We start from the raw sequence: 20,878 nt of genomic DNA on the forward strand, positions 1-20,878 counted from the left end.
TGCAAGCAGGACACGCTAGAGGTGTCAGTCCGCCAGGCTCCAGCTTCCCGCGTTGGATGCTAAATATCTTGAAAATAATTACAAATAGCACAAGCTACGGGTAATTTTAATTACTTTCATATTTTGTAAAGGTGACAGCTCCCCTCTCAAAAGAAGAAGAAGTCTAATATGTTCCCGCTGAGCATTGAACGCGGTGTAAACTACCTTAACAGAGCACAGCATTCAGCAAAAATAGCTTTATCTTCCCCAAGCGCCGCATTGGGCCCATTATTTATTGAAAGGTTTATGAAGTCCATTCCACTGCAGACGCTTATTAGTCAAGCGGTCCTCCTGGATCATTAAGACATAGACATTCTATTCTTTATCACAAGGCAGTATGACGATAACTTATCCAAGAACCCACATACAGGTTTAATATAAACTTTTTAAAGAAGCAATTGAAGTTTTACAATTTTTTTTTTTTTTTTAAATTTAGATTTCCCCCCCCCCCACCATCAGCCAAAATTACCAGGTCTCCGAGACAAGCAGACAACTACTGGGGCATGTGATTAGATGCTTCTAACACAACTCTCCATTTAGCGAATAAGCCCCAAAGTGATTTTCATATTTTTTTGACACGCACCCTTTTTTTTTTTTATATACAGCTTCCAGAACCAGTATTAGACCTTCTGTGAAAAGACGTCAGAAGGATGTAACAAACACAACAGTCGCCAATATAAGTTATTGGAAACAAGTCTTTATTATCTTTTAATATCCAAAAAATAAAACTCTTATAATTTTCTTTACAGCAAATATATAATATCAGTGCTTTGGCCGTAATAAGTTAGAGGCCCTTTATCATAAAATATATGTTCTGTTTTTTGTCTTGTTTTTGTTTTTAACTTTTACTTAAACAGAATTTATAATCCCTAATACTTCCCTACATATACATAACAAAAGTGTAGTAAAATTCTTTAAATTCTAAACTATACCGATAGTTCGTCATTCTAGCTCCTGCGGTTTATATAAACGGTACACGCATCTAATATATATATATATATATATATATATATATATATATATATATATATATATATATATATATATATATATATATAGGGTTAACTCCTTGGCTTGTTAGTTGCGCTGTACGATGCAATTAAATATAAAAATGCATGCTTGGCGGACATCGTGCTTCAGACTAAGACTTCAGCTAGAGGTTTCAATACTGACGGTTGCTATTCTACAAGCTGTTAGCGTTAAAGTTCTGCAATACATTTATAGTGTTTGCCTTCGCGGCGTTTTTTGTTTTTTATACCGGAACGAAGAGAAAAAAAAAAAAAAAAAAAAAAAAAAGAATTAAGAGTTTAAAATAAAAAGTTATTTTGTAAACTTTTGTTATACGAAATGTAACTTCAAGTGGAAATAAAAAATAAAGTTATATTTATATATATATATATATATATATATTTTTTTACTACTCAGTACACGACTTGAGAACTTCAGTTTTGTGTTCTTGTGAAAAATTGTTTTCCTTGAGAAAAGAAGAAAACGTTCAAAAATATTAAATAGAAAATCCATTGAGATGTTTTTTTTCCCCCCTGTCTGCATATCTGATTGATTTTTAAAAAGACCGAAAACACAGAAATGAAATATATCCACAGGCCGAAGTGAAAAAAATAATAAAAAAAAAAAAGAAACAAATGAACCCTTTCCTGCGACTCAAAGTGTACTTTTGAACGGCATTAAAGCTGACCCTTCTTTGAATTTGGTGAGGGCGCAGCTCAAATCCCAGCCTTTCCCTTCGTTAACTAAAAAGTTCCAAGCCATGGGTGGCGCGTAAAATTGATTCACATTTATGCTTCACTAAAATCGCAGGTTAATAACTTGACCAGACTAATAACCGGAATGTAACATTCTCTATTAGCCAGTATTGTGCATTTTAAAGCCGCTGCCGAAATCCAGGCGTTTCATAAAAGCGGGCAGAATCCGGGTGAAACCTGGCAAGGCCAATGTCTACTCGGTAGTGTTTCTTCAACGGTAATAAGGAACAGTCATCTACATCCCAGGCAGGCAGTGCACGGTCCTCTCGAACACCAAATAAATCTCGCTCCCCTTCTAGTCGCCTTCCGCAGAGCAGAGTAAAAAAAAAAAAAAAAAAAAAAAAGGCAGTGACATCTTTGAAAGTGAAATTGGTTTGAATTTGATCTCTGTAAACATAATTTTGCACTGGTATGTAAACGAGCTTCTGTAAATCATAATTCGCTGAATACCGATCTCACCCCGATCATCATCATCATCTCTCGAATCAGCCGATCTCCTCCAAGTCTAAACAAGCAGCCAGATTTAAACGAGGCGGCAGCAGCAAAAATCATTCACAAACGGCAGCCGAAACTCCGCGGATCCTGGGAAGAGTGTAAGTTAAGAGTGTATCTGGATTGCTTGATTGACAGAGGTCTGGCACACGGGGCATAGCGGGACGTTATTCTCGCACACCTTGTTGGCACACTCCATGCAGAAGAAGTTATGGCCGCATGGAACGAACGCCGCGGTGACTTCGTTATCGAAGCATATGACACAGTCGTTCTTCCGCCTCGTCTCGGGCGGGGAGCTGGACGTCGACCCGCCGCTGGAAGAAGAGTAGCTGTTGGTACCGTTGGAGAAAGCCGGGATATAGATAGGAAGCCCAATCTCGCTTGTGCTTGACATGTCACTCCTAATGCTCCTCGCCGGAGGATATTCCAGACCCTCCGGGAAGGTAGGAGACAGACTTCCCCGGCGCTGAGACTTCGCGGTCGCCTCGCTTCTGTAGCCGGAAAGCGAGCTCACGGGGTCATAAGGAGCCCAGATGGTTTCGGAGGACGACGGAATCGGATCGAAGGCAGACGCGTCTGCCGGATCTTCGGAATTCGCACTCGGCACGGTTTCTCCAAACCAGAAGTTGCTCGTATTGAAAGGACTCGACGGGCTAAAGTCGGCCAGCCTGTTACTACCGAAAAACGAATCCGTGGAGCCGCTTCCCAGGGAGCTCGAGCTGTCGTTCCGATAGTTGGAAATCATTCTGTTGCGACTGGGAGCCGTGGGATTCACGCCGAGCCAAGAAGAAGCGGCGATGGCCCCGGCCTCAAAGCTCACGTCGGTACCGTTGTAGTGGAAATCGTTCTCTTCGTTTATCTCGATGTAGTTGCCGGTGCGCATGGCTATGTGCATCTCGATTTCTTCGCGCGCTCGGTCGACATTTTCGGGCATCCCGGTGACCTCGAACACGGGCTCCTTGTCTCTGCTCGGAGTGACGATGTACGTATGCGTTTGCTGCTGTATTCTTTTAATGGTGGCTCCCTTGGGTCCGACGACGAGGCCGACAACTCTGTACGGAACCCTCACCTGAACCGTGGTCTGGCCCGGTAAGTTGGGGGCGCACTGCATGCTAGCCGCAGGCGGCCCGTTCTTGTTGCGGGACGCTCGGATCATGGAGAAGTGCTCCGCCGCGGACAGAATTTCCCGTTTGGCCATAGCGACATCCTCCTTCCTTCCGGTGACGACAAAAATGGGCTCCTCCCCGCGGACCGGCGTCTTTATGTACGTGTTTGTCTTGGCCCTCAGCGCCTTTATCTTGCAACCTAAAAAGTAGAGATTTTAAGGGTTTAAAAACAGGAAAAAAAAAAAAAAAAAGAAAAATACCGACAAAGAGACACCCCCCGATCCCACCGAAGGGCAATATACAAAAGCTCTCGGCCTGGGGTCTTATGAGACCCCAAATACGCTCATTTATACCGGGCGTACGTAAATTGCAATTAAATTATAAGGTCAGCGGGCGGTCCGAGGAGCGACCCGTGTAACGTCCAACCTTTCACATGCAATATAATAATACATTATTAAATACTACATTAAAAGCTTATGGGTCATTATAGTTTAAACGCCCCCCCCCCCGACTCGGAGGTGGCTTTATCGAGATTAATCGGCACCGTCTGCGTTTTTCAACAACGTAACAGCGAACCCCGGAAAAAGGGGCGACTCGTGCGTTTTGAGTATTTAATAAATTCTACATCTCTTTCCCGGCTCTCGAGCTGCTAAACATTACCGTTATCTTCCTTAAAACATATCGGAGACCGGAGGGACTTGGTGGCGAGCGGCGTGGTTTTACTCATCGGTGTCTCTGTGCCGGCCCCCCCCCATGGGATGCGAGACGCCAGGCCCGTGTTACCAACGGCCACGGCTTCATTACACCGGCCGTCCCGCTCCCCTTTTGTATGAAGCCCTCGCGCCGTCCTAACCCCAGCTATGCATGCGCTGCAGTGCCCCCGGGGGGCGCGGTGTTTTCGTCGGGTTGTGTTAATAAACAGCGTTAATTAAGGCTCTCCGGGGTCCGCGGGACGAAGACTTCATGTCTGACTACCGTCTATCTCAATACAAGAGGAGCTCAGGACGTTGGCTGTGATTGGGGCAAAATGCATATATTCTAAATACCCCCCCCCATGTAAAAGTAATAAGGGGCTCGCTATATCCTTATCCAATCAATGATCACCCCCCCCTTTAAAGTTAAAGCACGGCTCCATTATTTATTGTGCCCCACGCAGGGCCGGCCCCTGTGATCTTCGCCTGTGTGATGAATAGTTAATGTGGAAAATATCTAAATTATTTAACTATGCATCATGCAGGGCCTTCCTGCAGGAGAAGCAGTGTGTATTTAAAGAGAATAAGCCCTGGAAAGGTTATCTGCCGTGCATTAACCTTTTAAATGCCAGGTGACAACACACATTGAGCGGGAAGGCACCTTTCGCTCCCGACCCACGCATTTGGAGGGGGGGGGGGCCCCCAGATAACGGGCTTAAAAAAATTCCAATATATAAAAATAACTATATAGCAAACATATATTTAAAAAAAATATATATAAATATTTGACCAGGAAGAACATAGCCTTTTTTCAGAATAAAAACGTTTTTCAATTTTTTTTTTTTTACAGGAAATTTAGCGGTAACCAGTGAAACGTCTCCCTGTGACATCATATTACAAACATTTTCCATTTCCTGTATATGTCTTTCTCTCCTAAATGCAAACTTTTTGGGGACTTCTAAAAATAATTTCGGTGATCCAGATTCCGGTGCAGACACCCGAGGGGCAGCCGGCGATCGGATAACGGATCCTCCGCTCGACGCCGATACCTTTAACCTTCCCTGCTGCTTAACCGCGTACTTGGATTAACCCCTTATTTCCCTGAGGTCTGAAAACCAGGCCGGTTCCATTACCCTGCAAAAAAAACTTTAATTTCACCTGCTATGTATTTTAGGGGAATTTTATTCCTGAAATTATTTTAAATTCTATTAATCAAAAATCTGTACAAAAAAATAAATAGGAAAAGCGTGTATTTTACAGAAGCTGCAGCAGAACTCCTCACCGGTCTCAACACTCGTCCGGCCCTCACTCACAGCACACTCTGAATACAGCTAACGTTTACCCCGCAGCCCCCCCCCCCCCCGGGCATCTACTTTCCACCCGCGATCCCTGCTCCCAACCGAGCGCTCGCCTCTCATCCAGCCGCCCCCATCCGTGTTATGTGTATGCAGGCGACACGGGATCATCACCCGGCTGAACGCCTTAAACTGGCCGCAGCGAGTGGAAGTTAGGAGCCACTCACACAGATCCAGCCATTTTTTTGGAGGCAGAAGGAGGTGCAGCCAACAAACAAAACATAAAACGGCACAAAAAGTCCCGGCCTCTGCCTGATCCCCCCTTCACTGAAAGGTAAGAAACCCAATCCAAAAATCACTCCGCCTCACACCCTTCCTCAAACTCACCCTTACCCCTTCCAAGGAACACCCACCCTGTCATTTACCCCATAGTGCACTCACTCATCATTTCTTCCATCCCAAAGAGAACACTCACTTTGTACCACCCCAACCTCCTTTAGAGATCACTCTTTCAACCCCCCCACCTTCCATTAGAGCACACTCACTTTGAACCCCCCCACCTTCCATTAGAGCACACTCACTTTGGACCCCCCACCTCCTTTAGAGCACACTCACTTTGGACCCCCCCACCTCCTTTAGAGCACACTCACTTTGGACCCCCCCAACCTACTTTAGAGCACACTCACTTTGGACCCCCCCAACCTCCTTTAGATCACACTCACTTTGGACCCCCCCAACCTCCTTTAGAGATCACTCTTTGACCCCCCCAACCACCTTTAAAGGACAATAACTTTAGACCCCCCCAACCTCCTTTAGAGCACTCACTTTGGACGCCCCTTCCTTTTTGAGGGCACACTCACTCTGGACGCCCCCTCCTTTTTGAGGGCACACTCACTCTGGACGCCCCCTCCTTTTTGAGGGCACACTCACTCTGGATGCCCCTCTTTTGGGGCACACACTCCGATACCTCCCAGCGCACACTTACCTTGCCTCCCTACGATCTCCGCCACGTGCTCAGAGCTGGGCACCGGGACCAGCTCATTGGTGTTGACGCTCCTTCTGCGCATGGTCAGGGCGGTCTGGTCCGCTGCCCCGGGGTACGCTCCCTCCATCAACAACCCAGGGTACAGGGCCTGGGCCGCCAGTCCTCCGCCCTCCACGGTATCGTCAGCCTCCTCCTCTCCGGGCCTCTCCTCTGTTTCCCCTTCGGCAAGTACCTCAGTCTCGACCGGGGCATCCAGGCCGAGCGCGGCCAACCTCACCCGGATCTCCTCTGGCCCCCAGGAGGCCACGGGAGCTCCTCCACCCGGCATGGCACCTCCCTTACACTCTGCCTGGCTGCACTCGGGGCTCGGGCCTGGCTCCCTCCTCATTCACAACAGAAAGAGGGCACAGAACAGCATCGCCGTCTCCTGTCCCTAGCTCCGAGCGGCCCAGCCGCACAGCGCCATCCCGCCAGGCCCTGAGGTTTACCGCGCCCGCCCGACCCGGAATCCTAGTTATCCCTTCTCTTTGTTTCGAGACGAGACAAGGCAGGCCACGCCTACTCACTTCCACCGGCCTGGAAATGTAGTCCCTTTCTGATTGGATGTACGGCGTTACGCTAGAAGACGGGAACTGTAATCTTATTCGTCGGCAATGAGGTTTATCAAAAGAAGGCGGGTCCTGTCTACTGCTGCCGCTGGGAGACTTGGAGAGACTGGAGGAGAAGAGGAAGCGTGTGATTGAGTGGGCCGGGCCTGTTGTGATGACGTTGACGGGCTCGCGGCTCAGGAGAAGAAGCTGACTGGTCAAGATGTTTTAGAAGAGGGCGGGAATATGTGGCCGTCGGGTTCTTCTAGGTCACAGACTGGTCCCCAGACATAAAGGGAATGGTCTTAAAACAAAAATGGCGCTAATCGGTATTCGGTGCCACAAGCGCTACACACAACATAAATACGCATTACATTATAAGACTATACATAGTATTTATTTTTCAGTTTTTAGTTATTTTGTAACTTTTTAAAAAACATTTCTAACTTGTTTTAGAATTATTTTGTAACTTTAAAAAAAAAAAAATTTTTAAACTTTTCTTTTGATATTTTTTTAACTTTTTTTTTTGGCACACCATTTAAAGAGGGAGAAAGTTTGATAACGCGGCCCCCGGCCTGGTCTCTGCTACACCTGCCTCCACCTCAGCATTCCTAGCGTCGCTCCTGATGTCATTCTGTACATGTCCAGTAATATTACAGATTTTGTAATTCTTTACACTGAGATACATCTTGTGAACCCCACCCCTCATAGATTGTGAGCTCTTTGAGCAGGGCCCACACTCTACTTGTTATGCCCATACCTGGGAACTTTTAGGCTCCTTGTGAGATGCGGCCGGGACTACGCGCTGACGTCAGTGGGCGTTTCCGCGGAGATAGCGGGACAACCCCCCATTTAAGAGGGAAAAGAGAGTCAAACTGGAGAAGCAGCGCTTCTTTACATTAACTCTGGAACCATTGAAGATTCCGTGGAGAGGATGTTTCTCTCCTACCATTGAGTGTGAGGAAGCCTGGCGCCTGATATGTTGTTATCTGCTTGGAACCACCTGACCCCGAGGAGGAAACCGGTTGCTACCTGAGACTGTTGCAGGCTGATCTTCAGACTATTACATCATCGACGTTCTTGATTAGGAGGACTAAACTCCAGCCTCCGCTCTCCTGGCCTCCCATAGACTTTGGACTTTTCTCATCATCATTTTAACTCCCCCATCCCTGGATGATATTCCTGCTGCATTCTCAAACACCTTGTACCTCTAAAATCATGGTCACTGTTGCTTCTATGTACTGCTCCCCGTATCGTATGATTTATTGTCGGTGCTGTGCTGCATCACATGACAGTACTTACGAATGTGAATTTTTATGTTTTTATGTATTTTTTTTTATCATGGACTGTACACATTACGCCAACATATACTTGTTTAAGATGTTGATTGATGTTTGTTGTCTGCCTTACTGGGCCGGCCCAAGGCAAAATGCCGCCTGGGGCGAATTTTAAAATGCCGCCCCCCCCCCCCTTATCTACCCTTTCTTCCCCTCTGTCCCTGCCGCCCCCCCCCAATTATCTACCCTTACCCCCCCCCCCCCTCTTGTACTTACCTTTCAGTAGTCCTGCGGCGAGTCTCCCTGTTCGGTCTTGGTGCCGGCTTGTAATGCTCAGCATTACAAGCCAGCACCGAGACCGAACAGGGAGACTCGCCGCAGAGGAGGGAGAGCGGGGCGCCGAGCGGGTACTGACAGCTTGGTAAGTGAAAACCACTCGGCGCCCCTGGAGTGGTTGCCCCACTCGGCTCCATTGTCGGGCCGGCCCTGCTGCCTTATATATATGACGTGTACTGTATGTTCTGTCTCGGAGTAAAATCGGTATCATTGTTTTTCTTAGCATGTGCAGATAATGGGCAATAGAAGGTTGTCCTCCAATATTGATACATATTATATATTATATACATATTTATATATTTTATTTTTGGACTGCTTGGGGAAGGGATCATTAGCTCTTTTTGTCTGAGGGTACTTGGGTACTCATGCCCTTTTTTGGAAGTATCATTATCATTGTAAACAATAAAAAAGTATCAGAAATAGTGTCATTACAGCGTACACACAACGTTCACACAACGTCAGTGTTTTCTGTTTTGTGACCTCGGTAACGTGCCGTTGATTATCTTAATAATACATTTCCAGATAAAGTACCATAAACCAAGTAAGGTTTTCTCGGTATTAAAGTGTCGCTATTCATGAGAACGACAACAAACACGCACCCAGATATGCCCTTACATACTGTCTTGGCGCTGGCGGAATATGATGATCATGCCCTTTTGATCATGTAGTTCTTCTGGATCTATTGATCCATAGGCTATTTCTCCATGCAGGTGACTATGAGGTAATGTTTGTTTGAGATAAAGGATGATGACATAGTATCACAAGGTTACAGACGTTTACAGCTTAAATGTGTGCATTTACCGTCAAATCTTTATCAGTGTTTGATTGTTCTAGTAGCAGAATATTGACAGGATCACTGTAAATGACCACATGCATTCCTCTTTTTTGGAAGGAAGTCTCCCGGTATTTATTTTCTTAGTTTTACATTAAAAACCCATTTTTGTAAAAATATTGCATTATTTTAAACAATTCTAGTTTGCCGTCTTTTAGATGTGTGCATGGGTTCTGGCTCTGTTGTCCTAGCCCTGTGTGCTACATAAATACCTCATCTCCTTATAACACTGCCTTGTGGTAAATCATAGAATACCTCAATCTTAATCACTCCAAGGGACCTTCTAACGCATTCAAGTTTATATAGAGAATATCTTCATTGGATAAGCAGGGCTACCTTTGCATTGCCAGAAAGAATCACGTCTGACAACAATGGCGGCCTCCAGGTCTGCACGTAAGGGAACTTTGTTGGGACAAAATTAAATAAAATCCACATTTCTCCAATGCGTAACTGAATACAGCATTGTGTTTTACCCCTTCATGACCAGAGCTTTTTTAATATGTATTTGGTCAACCAGTATCTGCCTCTTCCTAATTTAATGCACCCATACATGTTATATTTTGATTTATTTAACCCATCACCTGAATAATTCTGAACATAAAAAAAATATTGGCTATAATAGATCTATAACACACAGCTATCCCACCCATAATTGGGTGCGAGGCAGCCCTCTATACAGGTGGCGACGCGCTTGCGTTGAATTCCGCAGCGGTAACTCCTAAGTGGTGCTGCACGAGCCGGTTAATACTCACAGAAAATTCATGTATTTATTTTTGTTTTCTTAATTTTTCAATTTTTTTAAAAATATATTTTTTCATACTAAATGATATTTTTCATAGTTGCATAGTTATCTAGGCTGAAAAAAGACATGCGTCCATCCAGTTCAGCCTTTCCTATATCTGTTAATTTTTTTTGCTGTTGATCCAAAAAAAGGCAAAAAACCCCAGTTTGGCTCTTTCCAATTTTACACTAACCAGGGAAAAAATTCCTTCTTGACCCCAAAATGGCAGTCAGATTTCTCCTTGGATCAATAAACTGTTTCCCCATAACCTGTATATGAATGTTTATCTATATATGTGTCCCAAAAAGAGAAAAACGAAAAATGGTTTGTATGATTCATCTAAATGAGAAAGGAAAATTACGTTTATAAAGGAAAAGTGCTAAAAAAAAAAAAAGTATAAAAAAATTGAAATAAAAAATAGCTTTGATTAAGCTATTAATTTAATTTTACAAGTATTATTGTGTGCCAGTGAATTATACATTTCCCTGATTGTGTCTAAAGGCCCTCAGGGAGAGGGAAATTACCCTAATTTTTTTTTTTTTTTTTTTTTACATTTAGTGTAAAATTTAATGTAGTTAGGAGCAGTAATTTAGATGCAAAGTAACAGAATGTTCCAGAATCATGTAATAACTTTTTTATTGGACTAACAGTATTTTGTAACAACAAGCCTTGGGGAGTCTTCCCTTTCTGACCAGCAAATTAAAATGTAGCGTACAATGTACTAATGCAATCTAAAATTACTACCTTTTTTAAAAAAAAACAACTGTTTTTTTCTTTTTTTTGTTTTATTTAAGGTATTATTTAAGGTAATGGCTGACAAGGTTTAATTAAAAAATAATTTGCCTTCTTCGCTATCACAGACGTTATACTTTACAGATGGTTTTGTAACATAATTCGGCAAGCTATTATGTTACGAATAATTACATTTTGGAGCATTTTGGGGATTCTACTTGGAAATGTTAATATACCCTATCCGTTCAATTAAACTCAAGAAAGCAAGATCAGCTGAAATACAAATGCGCTTCTAGAAACAATCAATTTTCTGTAATCCAGTTTATTAATACGCTGGAATGTATTCTTTTGGAGAATGTGGACGGTTACGACGCTGTTACGTTAAAATTCCAATTTCAGCTTTTTTTGCCCTTTCATTATTTCGTGGATCCTGATAAGAGGAAGCTAAAAAGACTGCTCCCAAGGTATACCCATCCCATATGTGGGTGTCTAATACAGATATAGTGCTTTTTTAATCTGTAAACACCCTTACCCAGCTTTATTTACTGTGCAGAACTATGAAATGTGACCGATCCTTTTTAAAGCCACTAAATATTCATAGAGATTACATTTTGTACCTTTTGATCTTCGATTGAAATCCAATCCCATATCATCTGCAGGAAATTCAAGGTTTTAGCATCTCGTACGTTTTTACTTTCAGAATGTGTGTGAGGTCCAAGCTTGCTCTGGTTTCTTTCATGTGAAGCAATGTTTTTATACCCCAGTACTTAAAGGGTTACTCCAGCAGTATCAGTGGAGTTGCATGGTGCCCTGTTTGCTAATGTATCAGGCTTCTTCATAATCCTCCCGTGTACAAGTTTTCTTTTCTCCTCCACCCTCCACCTCCTTATTTGCAAGAGATATAAGTTACCGCCGGTCAACTACAGTTCAGTGAACGTTGTACGGTGGTGTGTAGGGTGGGGTAATACCAGCCTTACCTGTGCATACCTGGACATCACTCCCATTAATCTGAATGACTTCACTGAGACATTTTATGACAAGGGAAGAATGATGGGCATTAGGACTTGTGTCTCAATCAGGGCCGGACTGGGAATGAAAAGCAGCCCTGGAAACATTTGGAAAGCAGCCCCATATAGTTTATCTCGCGGTCGAGCTCTTATACCCACACGCACCCCTTATACACACCCGCGTCACACTATTCGCCGTACAAATAACTATAAAACATTATTTTTATCACATTATTTGTATTAAAATACCAGAACGCAAAAGTGTTAAAAGGCCCTAATAAATGAAGTACATTACACAGAATGGGATCAAAACATTTGCTACCGCGAACATTTTTAGATGAAAAAGTTCCATTTTATTCAGTGGAACAAAACAGCGATCACGTTATTCTTCACGATATTCTTGCAAGAAACTTTTATTTCTTTATTAATTCATGTAAACTATTTTTTTCATATTTAAGAAACAGCTATGATTGAGAAAAATATTTCTATTTCCTTTTATTTGCCAATCCGCCCCCCCCAGTTATGCACCTCTGCCCCCAGGCTTGCCACTCTGCCTCTAGAAATGCCTTTTAACCCCCTATATGCCACTCTGCCTCTAGAAATGCCTTTTAACCCCCTATATGCCACTCTGCCTCTAGAAATGCCTTTTAACCCCCTATATGCCACTCTGCCTCTAGAAATGCCTTTTAACCCCCCTATATGCCACTCTGCCTCTAGAAATGCCTTTTAACCCCCTATACGCCACTCTGCCTCCAGAAATGCCTTTTAACCCCCTATATGCCACTCTGCCTCCAGAAATGCCTTTTTAACCCCCTATATGCCACTCTGCCTCCAGAAATGCCTTATACCCCTATATGCCACTCTGGCATATAGGGGGTTATAGGGGGACCGGCCAGAAATTTCCCGGTGGGCCAACCCGGCCCTGGGGATGGTCATTGGTCAATTTTTTTATATTGGGGAAATTCAGTCCTGCAAGTAGCTGGATGTGTCTGTCTACCTTACTTTGGGGGGTCAATTATTCTTTTTTATTGCGGGAACAAGTCTTGGGGGTGGATGATTCTGTATGCCAGTGCCTGGTCTACCTTACTCTGGGGGATCAATTATTTCACAATTTTTTTAGGGTAAATTGTGTCCTGTACTGCGGGGCTGGATTTCATCCAATCAGAACGGGTGGAAAACCAAAAAAAACCAAAATGAAATATTTTGACCTAATTGATTATAATTGCTGTGCCCAAGACTACTGGTGATAATTCCCTCCAAACTCTCTTCTCATTTCTCTACCAATATTACAAAAATAATAAAACATAAAAAAGCAAAAAAAACCAACCAATCAGAAATGAGAACATCCAGTGAAAAAAAACCCAGTTCTCTAACCTTTGCAGTAACTATTAATTCATTTGCCTCGATGAAATTTTCAATCATTTTAAACACATTTCAGTGATAAGTGGGTAGCCTGGCAATAGTTCCCTTTTAAAAAAAAATCTCCAATATCAATCAAAGTTGGGCCAATTAACCTCTCAGTCTTTAATTATTAAGATTTGCATTGAAAATAATATGTCAGTGGTACATTAGGAGCAGAAAAAATCTTGATTAATTTGCAAGCACCTGTGTTTCCTTATACTTTTTTATTTGAAGAAAGAAAAGCAAGCAGACTAGTAAACCAACTTTTTACCCTAAAGGATACCCTTATTGAGAAATCTAAAACTTTTAATTTGCCTGACTGGGTAGAACGTTCTTAACATTTGGTTTCTTAATGTTTCTGGGATTATTTTTATCATCAGGGATATTTAAAACCTACATTTTTGTTTTACTGTTCATCATACACACAAACCGGTGTGCTTAAGGAAACCAGATGTTACCTATATTTATATTATATTATTATATTTATTGAATGTGTAACAGTGAATAATATACACAACAGTTCAAAAGTTTGGGGTCACTTGGCTGTTTTTATGGAAAACAAGGACATTTCTGGCTGTAACATCATTGCAAAAGTTTTTTCTAACGATCAGTTAGCCTTTTAAACGTAAACATCGATCAGCGAACACAACGTGCCATTGGGACACAGGAGTGATGGGAGTGATAAAGGGCCATTGGGACACAGGAGGGATGGGAGTGATAAAGGGCTATTGGAACACAGGAGTGATGGGAGTGATAAAGGGCCATTGGGACACAGGAGGGATGGGAGTGATAAAGGGCTATTGGAACACAGGAGTGATGGGAGTGATAAAGGGCCATTGGGACACAGGAGGGATGGGAGTGATAAAGGGCTATTGGAACACAGGAGTGATGGGAGTGATAAAGGGCCATTGGAACACAGGAGTGATGGGAGTGATAAAGGACCATTGGTACACAGGAGTGATGGGAGGGATAAAGGGCCATTGGAACACAGAAGTGATGGGAGGGATAAAGGGCTATTGGAACACAGGAGTGATGGGAGTGATAAAGGGCCATTGGAACACAGAAGTGATGGGAGGGATAAAAGGCCGTTGGAACACAGGAGTGATGGGAGTGATAAAGGGCCGTTGGAACACAGGAGTGATGGGAGTGATAAAGTGCCGTTGGAACACAGGAGTGATGGGAGTGATAAAGGGCCATTGGAACACAGGGGTGATGGGAGTGATAAAGGGCCATTGGAACACAGGAGTGATGGGAGTGATAAAAGGCCGTTGGAACACAGGAGTGATGGGAGTGATAAAGGGCCACTGGAACACAGGAGTCATGGGAGTGATAAAGGGCCATTGGAACACAGAAGTGATGGGAGGGATAAAGGGCTATTGGAACACAGGAGTGATGGGAGTGATAAAGGGCCATTGGAACACAAGTGATGGGAGGGATAAAAGGCCGTTGGAACACAGGAGTGATGGGAGTGATAAAGGGCCGTTGGAACACATGCGTGATGGGAGTGATAAAGGGCCATTGGAACACAGGAGTGATGGGAGTGATAAATGGCCATTGGAACACAGGAGTGATGGGAGTGATAAAGGGCCATTGGAACACAGGAGGGATGGGAGTGATAAAGGGCTATTGGAACACAGGAGTGATGGGAGTGATAAAGGGCTATTGGAACACAGGAGTGATGGGAGTGATAAAGGGCCATTGGAACACAGAAGTGATGGGAGGGATAAAAGGCTATTGGAACACAGGAGTGATGGGAGTGATAAAGGGCCATTGGAACACAGAAGTGATGGGAGGGATAAAAGGCCGTTGGAACACAGGAGTGATGGGAGTGATAAAGGGCCGTTGGAACACAGGAGTGATGGGAGTGATAAAGTGCCGTTGGAACACAGGAGTGATGGGAGTGCTAAAGGGCCATTGGAACACAGGGGTGATGGGAGTGATAAAGGGCCAATGGAACACAGGAGTGATGGGAGTGATAAAAGGCCGTTGGAACACAGGAGTGATGGGAGGGATAAAGGGCTATTGGAACACAGGAGTGATGGGAGTGATAAAGGGCCATTGGAACACAAGTGATGGGAGGGATAAAAGGCCGTTGGAACACAGCAGTGATGGGAGTGATAAAGGGCCGTTGGAACACATGCGTGATGGGAGTGATAAAGGGCCATTGGAACACAGGAGTGATGGGAGTGATAAATGGCCATTGGAACACAGGAGTGATGGGAGTGATAAAGGGCCATTGGAACACAGGAGGGATGGGAGTGATAAAGGGCTATTGGAACACAGGAGTGATGGGAGTGATAAAGGGCCATTGGAACACAGGAGTGATGGGAGTGATAAAGGACCATTGGAACACAGGAGTGATGGGAGTGATAAAAGGCCGTTGGAACACAGGAGTGATGGGAGTGATAAAGGGCCATTGGAACACAGGAGTGATGGGAGAGATAAAAGGCCGTTGCAACACAGGAGTGATGGGAGTGATAAAGTGCCGTTGGAACACAGGAGTGATGGGAGTGATAAAGGGCCATTGGAACACAGGAGTGATGAGAGTGATAAAGGGCCATTGGAACACAGGAGTGATGGGAGTGATAAAGGGCCATTGGAACACAGGAGTGATGGGAGTGATCCCATCTTCACCAGATATGTACATTCACATGATATTAGAAGAAGGAGACTGCAAAGGAGAAGAGATAGAAGAGTGAGACGAGGAAGGAATGGATCCCCTGGGCTCTGCTAAGCATGAGGGATTTTCTGGTAGTTGGTGGAAGAATTGTGTGACTTTTTTTCTGTAGAGTCAACGAAGCCTTCATGGACGACTCGTAGTTTAGTTTAGATAGATCAGTGTGAACTTCATCTGATTTTTATACCGTTCTGAACAAAGTTGTGGCAGCAGAGACATCTTGAAGAAGAAACTTATGGTTTTGATATTGCAAGTAGGCGTCTAGGATTTTTTACTTTATCAATGTAATTTAGGACCACGAAAATAACAGCTCTGGGTCTTGCTTGGGAGGATTTTTTTTCTGACCTCTTGGTTTTGCTTTTCATATTTAATGAGTATTATGCTAATATCCATTTGTATTCATTATGGCATCAAAGCTGTGGGATACAGTATATCCATCAATGCGTCACAAATACTGCTGCTTTGCCCTGCCTCTGAGCACAACCTCTAAAACAAAAATGTCCCTCTTTGGGTTGTAGAGGTTGTGTCAGCCACCAGTAAAAAAGAATAGGGGACCCAAGAGACAGCTGCCCCATTTGCCAAGTTTTATGCTCCCGTGACTTAACCTAAGTTTGATTTAGTCATATATAATATATACCGTATTTGCTCGATTATAAGACGACCCTGATTATAAGACGACCCCCCAAAATCTGAATATTAACTTAGGAAAAAAAGAAAAAGCCTGAATATAAGACGACCCTAAAGGAAAAAAGTTTTACCAGTAAATGTTAATTCATGTAAACTATTTTTTTTAATAAAAGCTATGATTGAGAAAAATATTTTTTTTGTTTTTATTTCTTGTATTTTCCAACCTGTCCCCCAGTTACGCACATCTGCCCCCAGGCTTGCCACTCCAATATGGCACTGTGGCCCATGATATGCCTTTTAACCCTCTATATGCCACTGTGCCCCATGGTATGCCTTTTGACCCCCTATGTGCCACTCTGCCTCCAGAAATGCCTTATACCCCTATATGCCACTCTGCCTCCAGAAATGCCTTATACCCCTATATCCCATTCTGGCATTTAGGGGGTTAAAATGCATATTATGGGGCAGAGTGGCATATAGGGAGGTATAAGGCATTTCAGGAGGCAGAGTGCTCTATTAAATGCCCCCTTAACGCCACTCCAGAAATGCCCTATGCCCCCATTTAACACACACACACACACACACACACACACCCTATACCCCCATTTAACTAACACACACACACACACACACTCTCCCCTCCCCTCCCCTCTCAGCCCTCTCTTACCGGTGCTTCCAGCCGGGGCAGCGGGTTGACGTCGCCTTCTGCTGCAGCCGGAAGGAGGTGGAGTTGGCAGCGGGGGGTTGTCTGCGTCCGTCGCGTATACTTTCCCCGGCTGTCAGAGATCAGAGTTCCCCGCACCGGTGCGGGGAACTCTGATCTCTGACAGTCGGGGAAGGTTTGCGCGACGGACGCAGACAACCCCCGCTGCTAGCCACACCTCCTTCCGGCTGCAGCGGACGTTGTCTACGCGGATCGCGTAGACGTCAACCCGCTGCCCCGGCAATACAGCAGGAAGCACCGGTAAGTGTGTGTATGATGGGGGGGGGGGGTGAGACAGGAGGATCCAGGTCCCCTGCAGCGGTGCGGGGGATCTGGATCTTAGTCTCCTAATCAGACTCTATTTGAGGTCTGATTAGAAGACGACCCCGATTAGAAGACGAGGGGTATTTTTCAGAGCATTTGCTCTGAAAAAAACCTCGTCTTATAATCGAGCAAATACGGTATGTACAATATAAATACACGTATATTGCTGTTTTAGCCATTCCATATCCTTATGCATCCTTTACAACACTTGTGATAGGGTTGTGGTTAGTGACTACAAGACGGTGCATTAACAAGTCCTTTTAATGGAACTTTACGGCTTATCGATAGCAATCTATTTACCTGATTAAGGTGTTTAGAAGAAGAAGGATATCAAGCATTAAAATGTCATGCATTACGGATTCTCCATGAGACAGCGAGACAACACGGAGATGAGCACCAAACAACAAGATAACCCGTCTACTCAGATCATACATAAGCACCGTGATGGTGGTGAGACTATATGTAAAGGTATTATTAAACAAAAGAATGTATAAATTAACCATTATACTAAGTAGTCTATCAAAACACAGTAATCGGAACTTAAAACGTTCATGGCCTTAATAATACCTAAAATATAATAATATGTCATTATACCCAAGGATGGGTTTTGGGATTTGGGATTTGGGACACAAAAAAGACTGTCTCTTATAAGAAGGTACATTTGGGAGTTATAAATATATTTAAGAAGTGGATTGTAAAATATGAGATTCTAAACAGATAATATTTATTAAGTAGTCCCATAATGACATGCCGTAGTAGAGCAACAACAATTAATTATTTTGTCATGTTTGTGCGTAAAATGAGTTGACCGAAGTATAAACAGACAAGCAGAGTTGTAAAAGAAGAGACATGCTTACTGGAAAGTGTCCACTAGATGTCGCTAGAGAGACATATAGACATATAGTGCATAGAATGGTGCGAACCCTTATTAGCCTTTATTCCTGGATGCCAAGATGGCAAAAAGATTAATAGAATATCAACTTAAACAGAAAGAAGGCTGACCAGTGGTGGTACTTCAATGGATAGAGCTGTTTAGGGATATCTGAAGATGCAAAAATGTTGGCCCCAAATAAATAGATTTATGGTCCTTGTGCAGCACCCGTGTCATTTGACGGAAAGCTCTGTCATCAGTTGAATTCAAGAGTTAACTGAGATGACTCTTCATTCAAAATCCAACTTGTGTAGTAACTCGTAAGTTCACAGTAAAAAGAAATTGCTATCGAGTTAATGCAAGTGCTCGAGATTCTACAAATTGGGCATTGTGGTCAGGGGCATGCAAGTTGGTCGTCAACTTCCTACATGGATGTCTGGGTTCAACTTAAAATCCCCGTCGGTTCAATAATAACTATAACAGAGCAAACTAAATAAATAATAGAACGAAAGATAATATATATTGTTTTGTGGAGGGGTAAAGGTATAGATTCACTCTATAATTCCAATTGCTTACATGTGACCATAACATTTTTACTAGAGATTAAAATACATTTTCAAAAATATTGTGCTATTTTCTTTTTAAAAATAGTTCTAAATTTTGCATAATAAAATGTTTTCATACAGATGGATATTAGCCATTTGAATCTGCTAGACAACCTGATTCTTTAAGACACTGCCTGTGCTTAATAATAGAATGGCTCAGTCTTAATCATCCAGCCAGACGCTCTGACCAATGAAAGTGTATGGAGGAAGGGACTTAATGGGACTTCCCCTTTAAGATGACTGGACTTTTATTCCAAGAGAAGTCCCTCCAACTTTCGCGAAGCATTTGGCAAGCGACATACATTGAATTTTCTTTTTATGGGTTCTTATTGTAATATTCACACTAAACGGTTCTTATTTTCCATCTTTCCTAAATTTAGACATTGACACATATGATAACATTGTCAGTGGTTTTAAAGTTAACATTTGATCTGGGTTTAGTACATTTAAATTTTGTAGGAATAGATAACAAATGGAAGTAAAGTCTTCCCGCAGAAAATAAGTCAAAAAGTACCTTAAACGGCATAAAAAATTTATCAGCTGGATCTGAGTCTAATCCAGGGGATTTTTGTTCTTCTCATTCCCTTTGATTGCTGATTGGGTAACTTACTTGCAAAGGGAACATCGAGGGCTTATGTCTACTACTTGATATGCATTTTCTGGTCATGCAATTATAATATCCGAAAAGTATTTTTTTTATTAGTGCAGAGAATTCATTTTTTATGAATTTCCATGAATTCTTCTTTTGCCTTAAACTTTTAAGCCACAACTTTCAGGTTTATCTGATTGCGTCTAAACCTTTGAAACCTCAGGCTTTTCAAAACTATAAAATAGAACCCTTTGTGTCGTTATTGCTGCCTTATCCATTTGGCTCTGATTGCTCTGAAAATGTACATTTCCTTACAAAAGGCCATTCTTGTGACCAGGGCAAACCGAGGCAGTGAAAAAAAGGGGGAATTAACGTTAATGGTATTTTTTACAGTAGAATATTTGCCACGTTAGAGGAGGATATAAATGATGAAGCAGAGCTGAACAGACAAAACCTACCGTGAGTTGGTCGTAAAAGGGATATTATATCTACATCCCTGTCTGCTATGGAGTCTGGTGGGAAATGGGGAGAAAATTGTTATGGGGATCTGATTTTTTTTGTAGTTGCTTATGCTCTGAAGAGTTACAGGTAAGTCAAACACGGTCTTTGGATCTTAAAACTTATCTGTCGCTTTCCTGACTACAGCTTGCCTTGACTATACTTTGTTTGTACCCTTAGAGTCTGTCCCCGGTGTAGGGGATCATCATAAAATCCCATGGCCGCTCAACCTGAGTGGGAACCGGTTGGAGGGTGAAGAACTCTTATGAGACCGACGGGCTTTCTCACATTGTCTCCTGTGGTACACTGAGCTGAGAGCTATAGATTGTTTCAATAAATTAATGATAGAAGTGGAGAAAGCTTCCAACCCATTGTTAATTCCCTCTAAGTGGCTCTATCTTTAACCTGCTCTAAGCTTAATTTCCTCCTGGAGCTCTTTCTTGGCCAACTCAGGTCCTGTCCTTCCAGATGGGGTCAAAACCGAACTAAAATCAAAAAGTACTAGAGGAGAATCTGGTTTATTAACAAAATACCTAAAAATCATGGTATAATTTAGAAATAAAGAACCCATATCTGTAATCATGGAAAGGCAAGTCCATCTCATTCCTTCATGTCTCCTCCCCGAAGCTCTGATGAATCCTTCCTCGCTAGAACATCCT

At 43.1% G+C, this 20,878-nt stretch overlaps 1 protein-coding gene across 1 annotated transcript; it reads right to left on the bottom strand.

The window, feature by feature from the left end:
* Positions 1–2,400: 2,400 nt before the first annotated feature.
* Positions 2,401–6,700, bottom strand: LOC149284212 (RNA-binding E3 ubiquitin-protein ligase MEX3C-like). The gene is made up of 2 exons (XM_089496997.1): positions 6,373–6,700; positions 2,401–3,599 (listed from the first exon to the last, which is right to left on the bottom strand). The coding sequence occupies exons 1-2, from the start codon at positions 6,698–6,700 to the stop codon at positions 2,401–2,403; spliced, it is 1,527 nt and encodes a 508-aa protein (XP_089353123.1).
* Between the last annotated feature and the right edge of the window lie 14,178 nt (positions 6,701–20,878).

The sequence above is a fragment of the Sceloporus occidentalis genome, unplaced genomic scaffold (assembly GCF_023333645.1).
Source record: "Sceloporus occidentalis isolate IW3139 unplaced genomic scaffold, rSceOcc1.0.p SCAF_97, whole genome shotgun sequence".
NCBI classification, from domain to species: domain Eukaryota; kingdom Metazoa; phylum Chordata; class Lepidosauria; order Squamata; family Phrynosomatidae; genus Sceloporus; species Sceloporus occidentalis.

What these genes read in the sequence shown, in the direction of transcription:
- LOC149284212 (XM_089496997.1), bottom strand. Translation starts at nt 6,700, where the DNA reads ATGCCGGGTGGAGGAGCTCCCGTGGCCTCCTGGGGGCCAGAGGAGATC. An exon ending in GGAGATCGTAGGGAGGCAAG is followed by an intron (nt 3,600 to 6,372) that starts GTAAGTGTGCGC and finishes TCTACTTTTTAG; the next exon opens with GTTGCAAGATAAAGGCGCTG.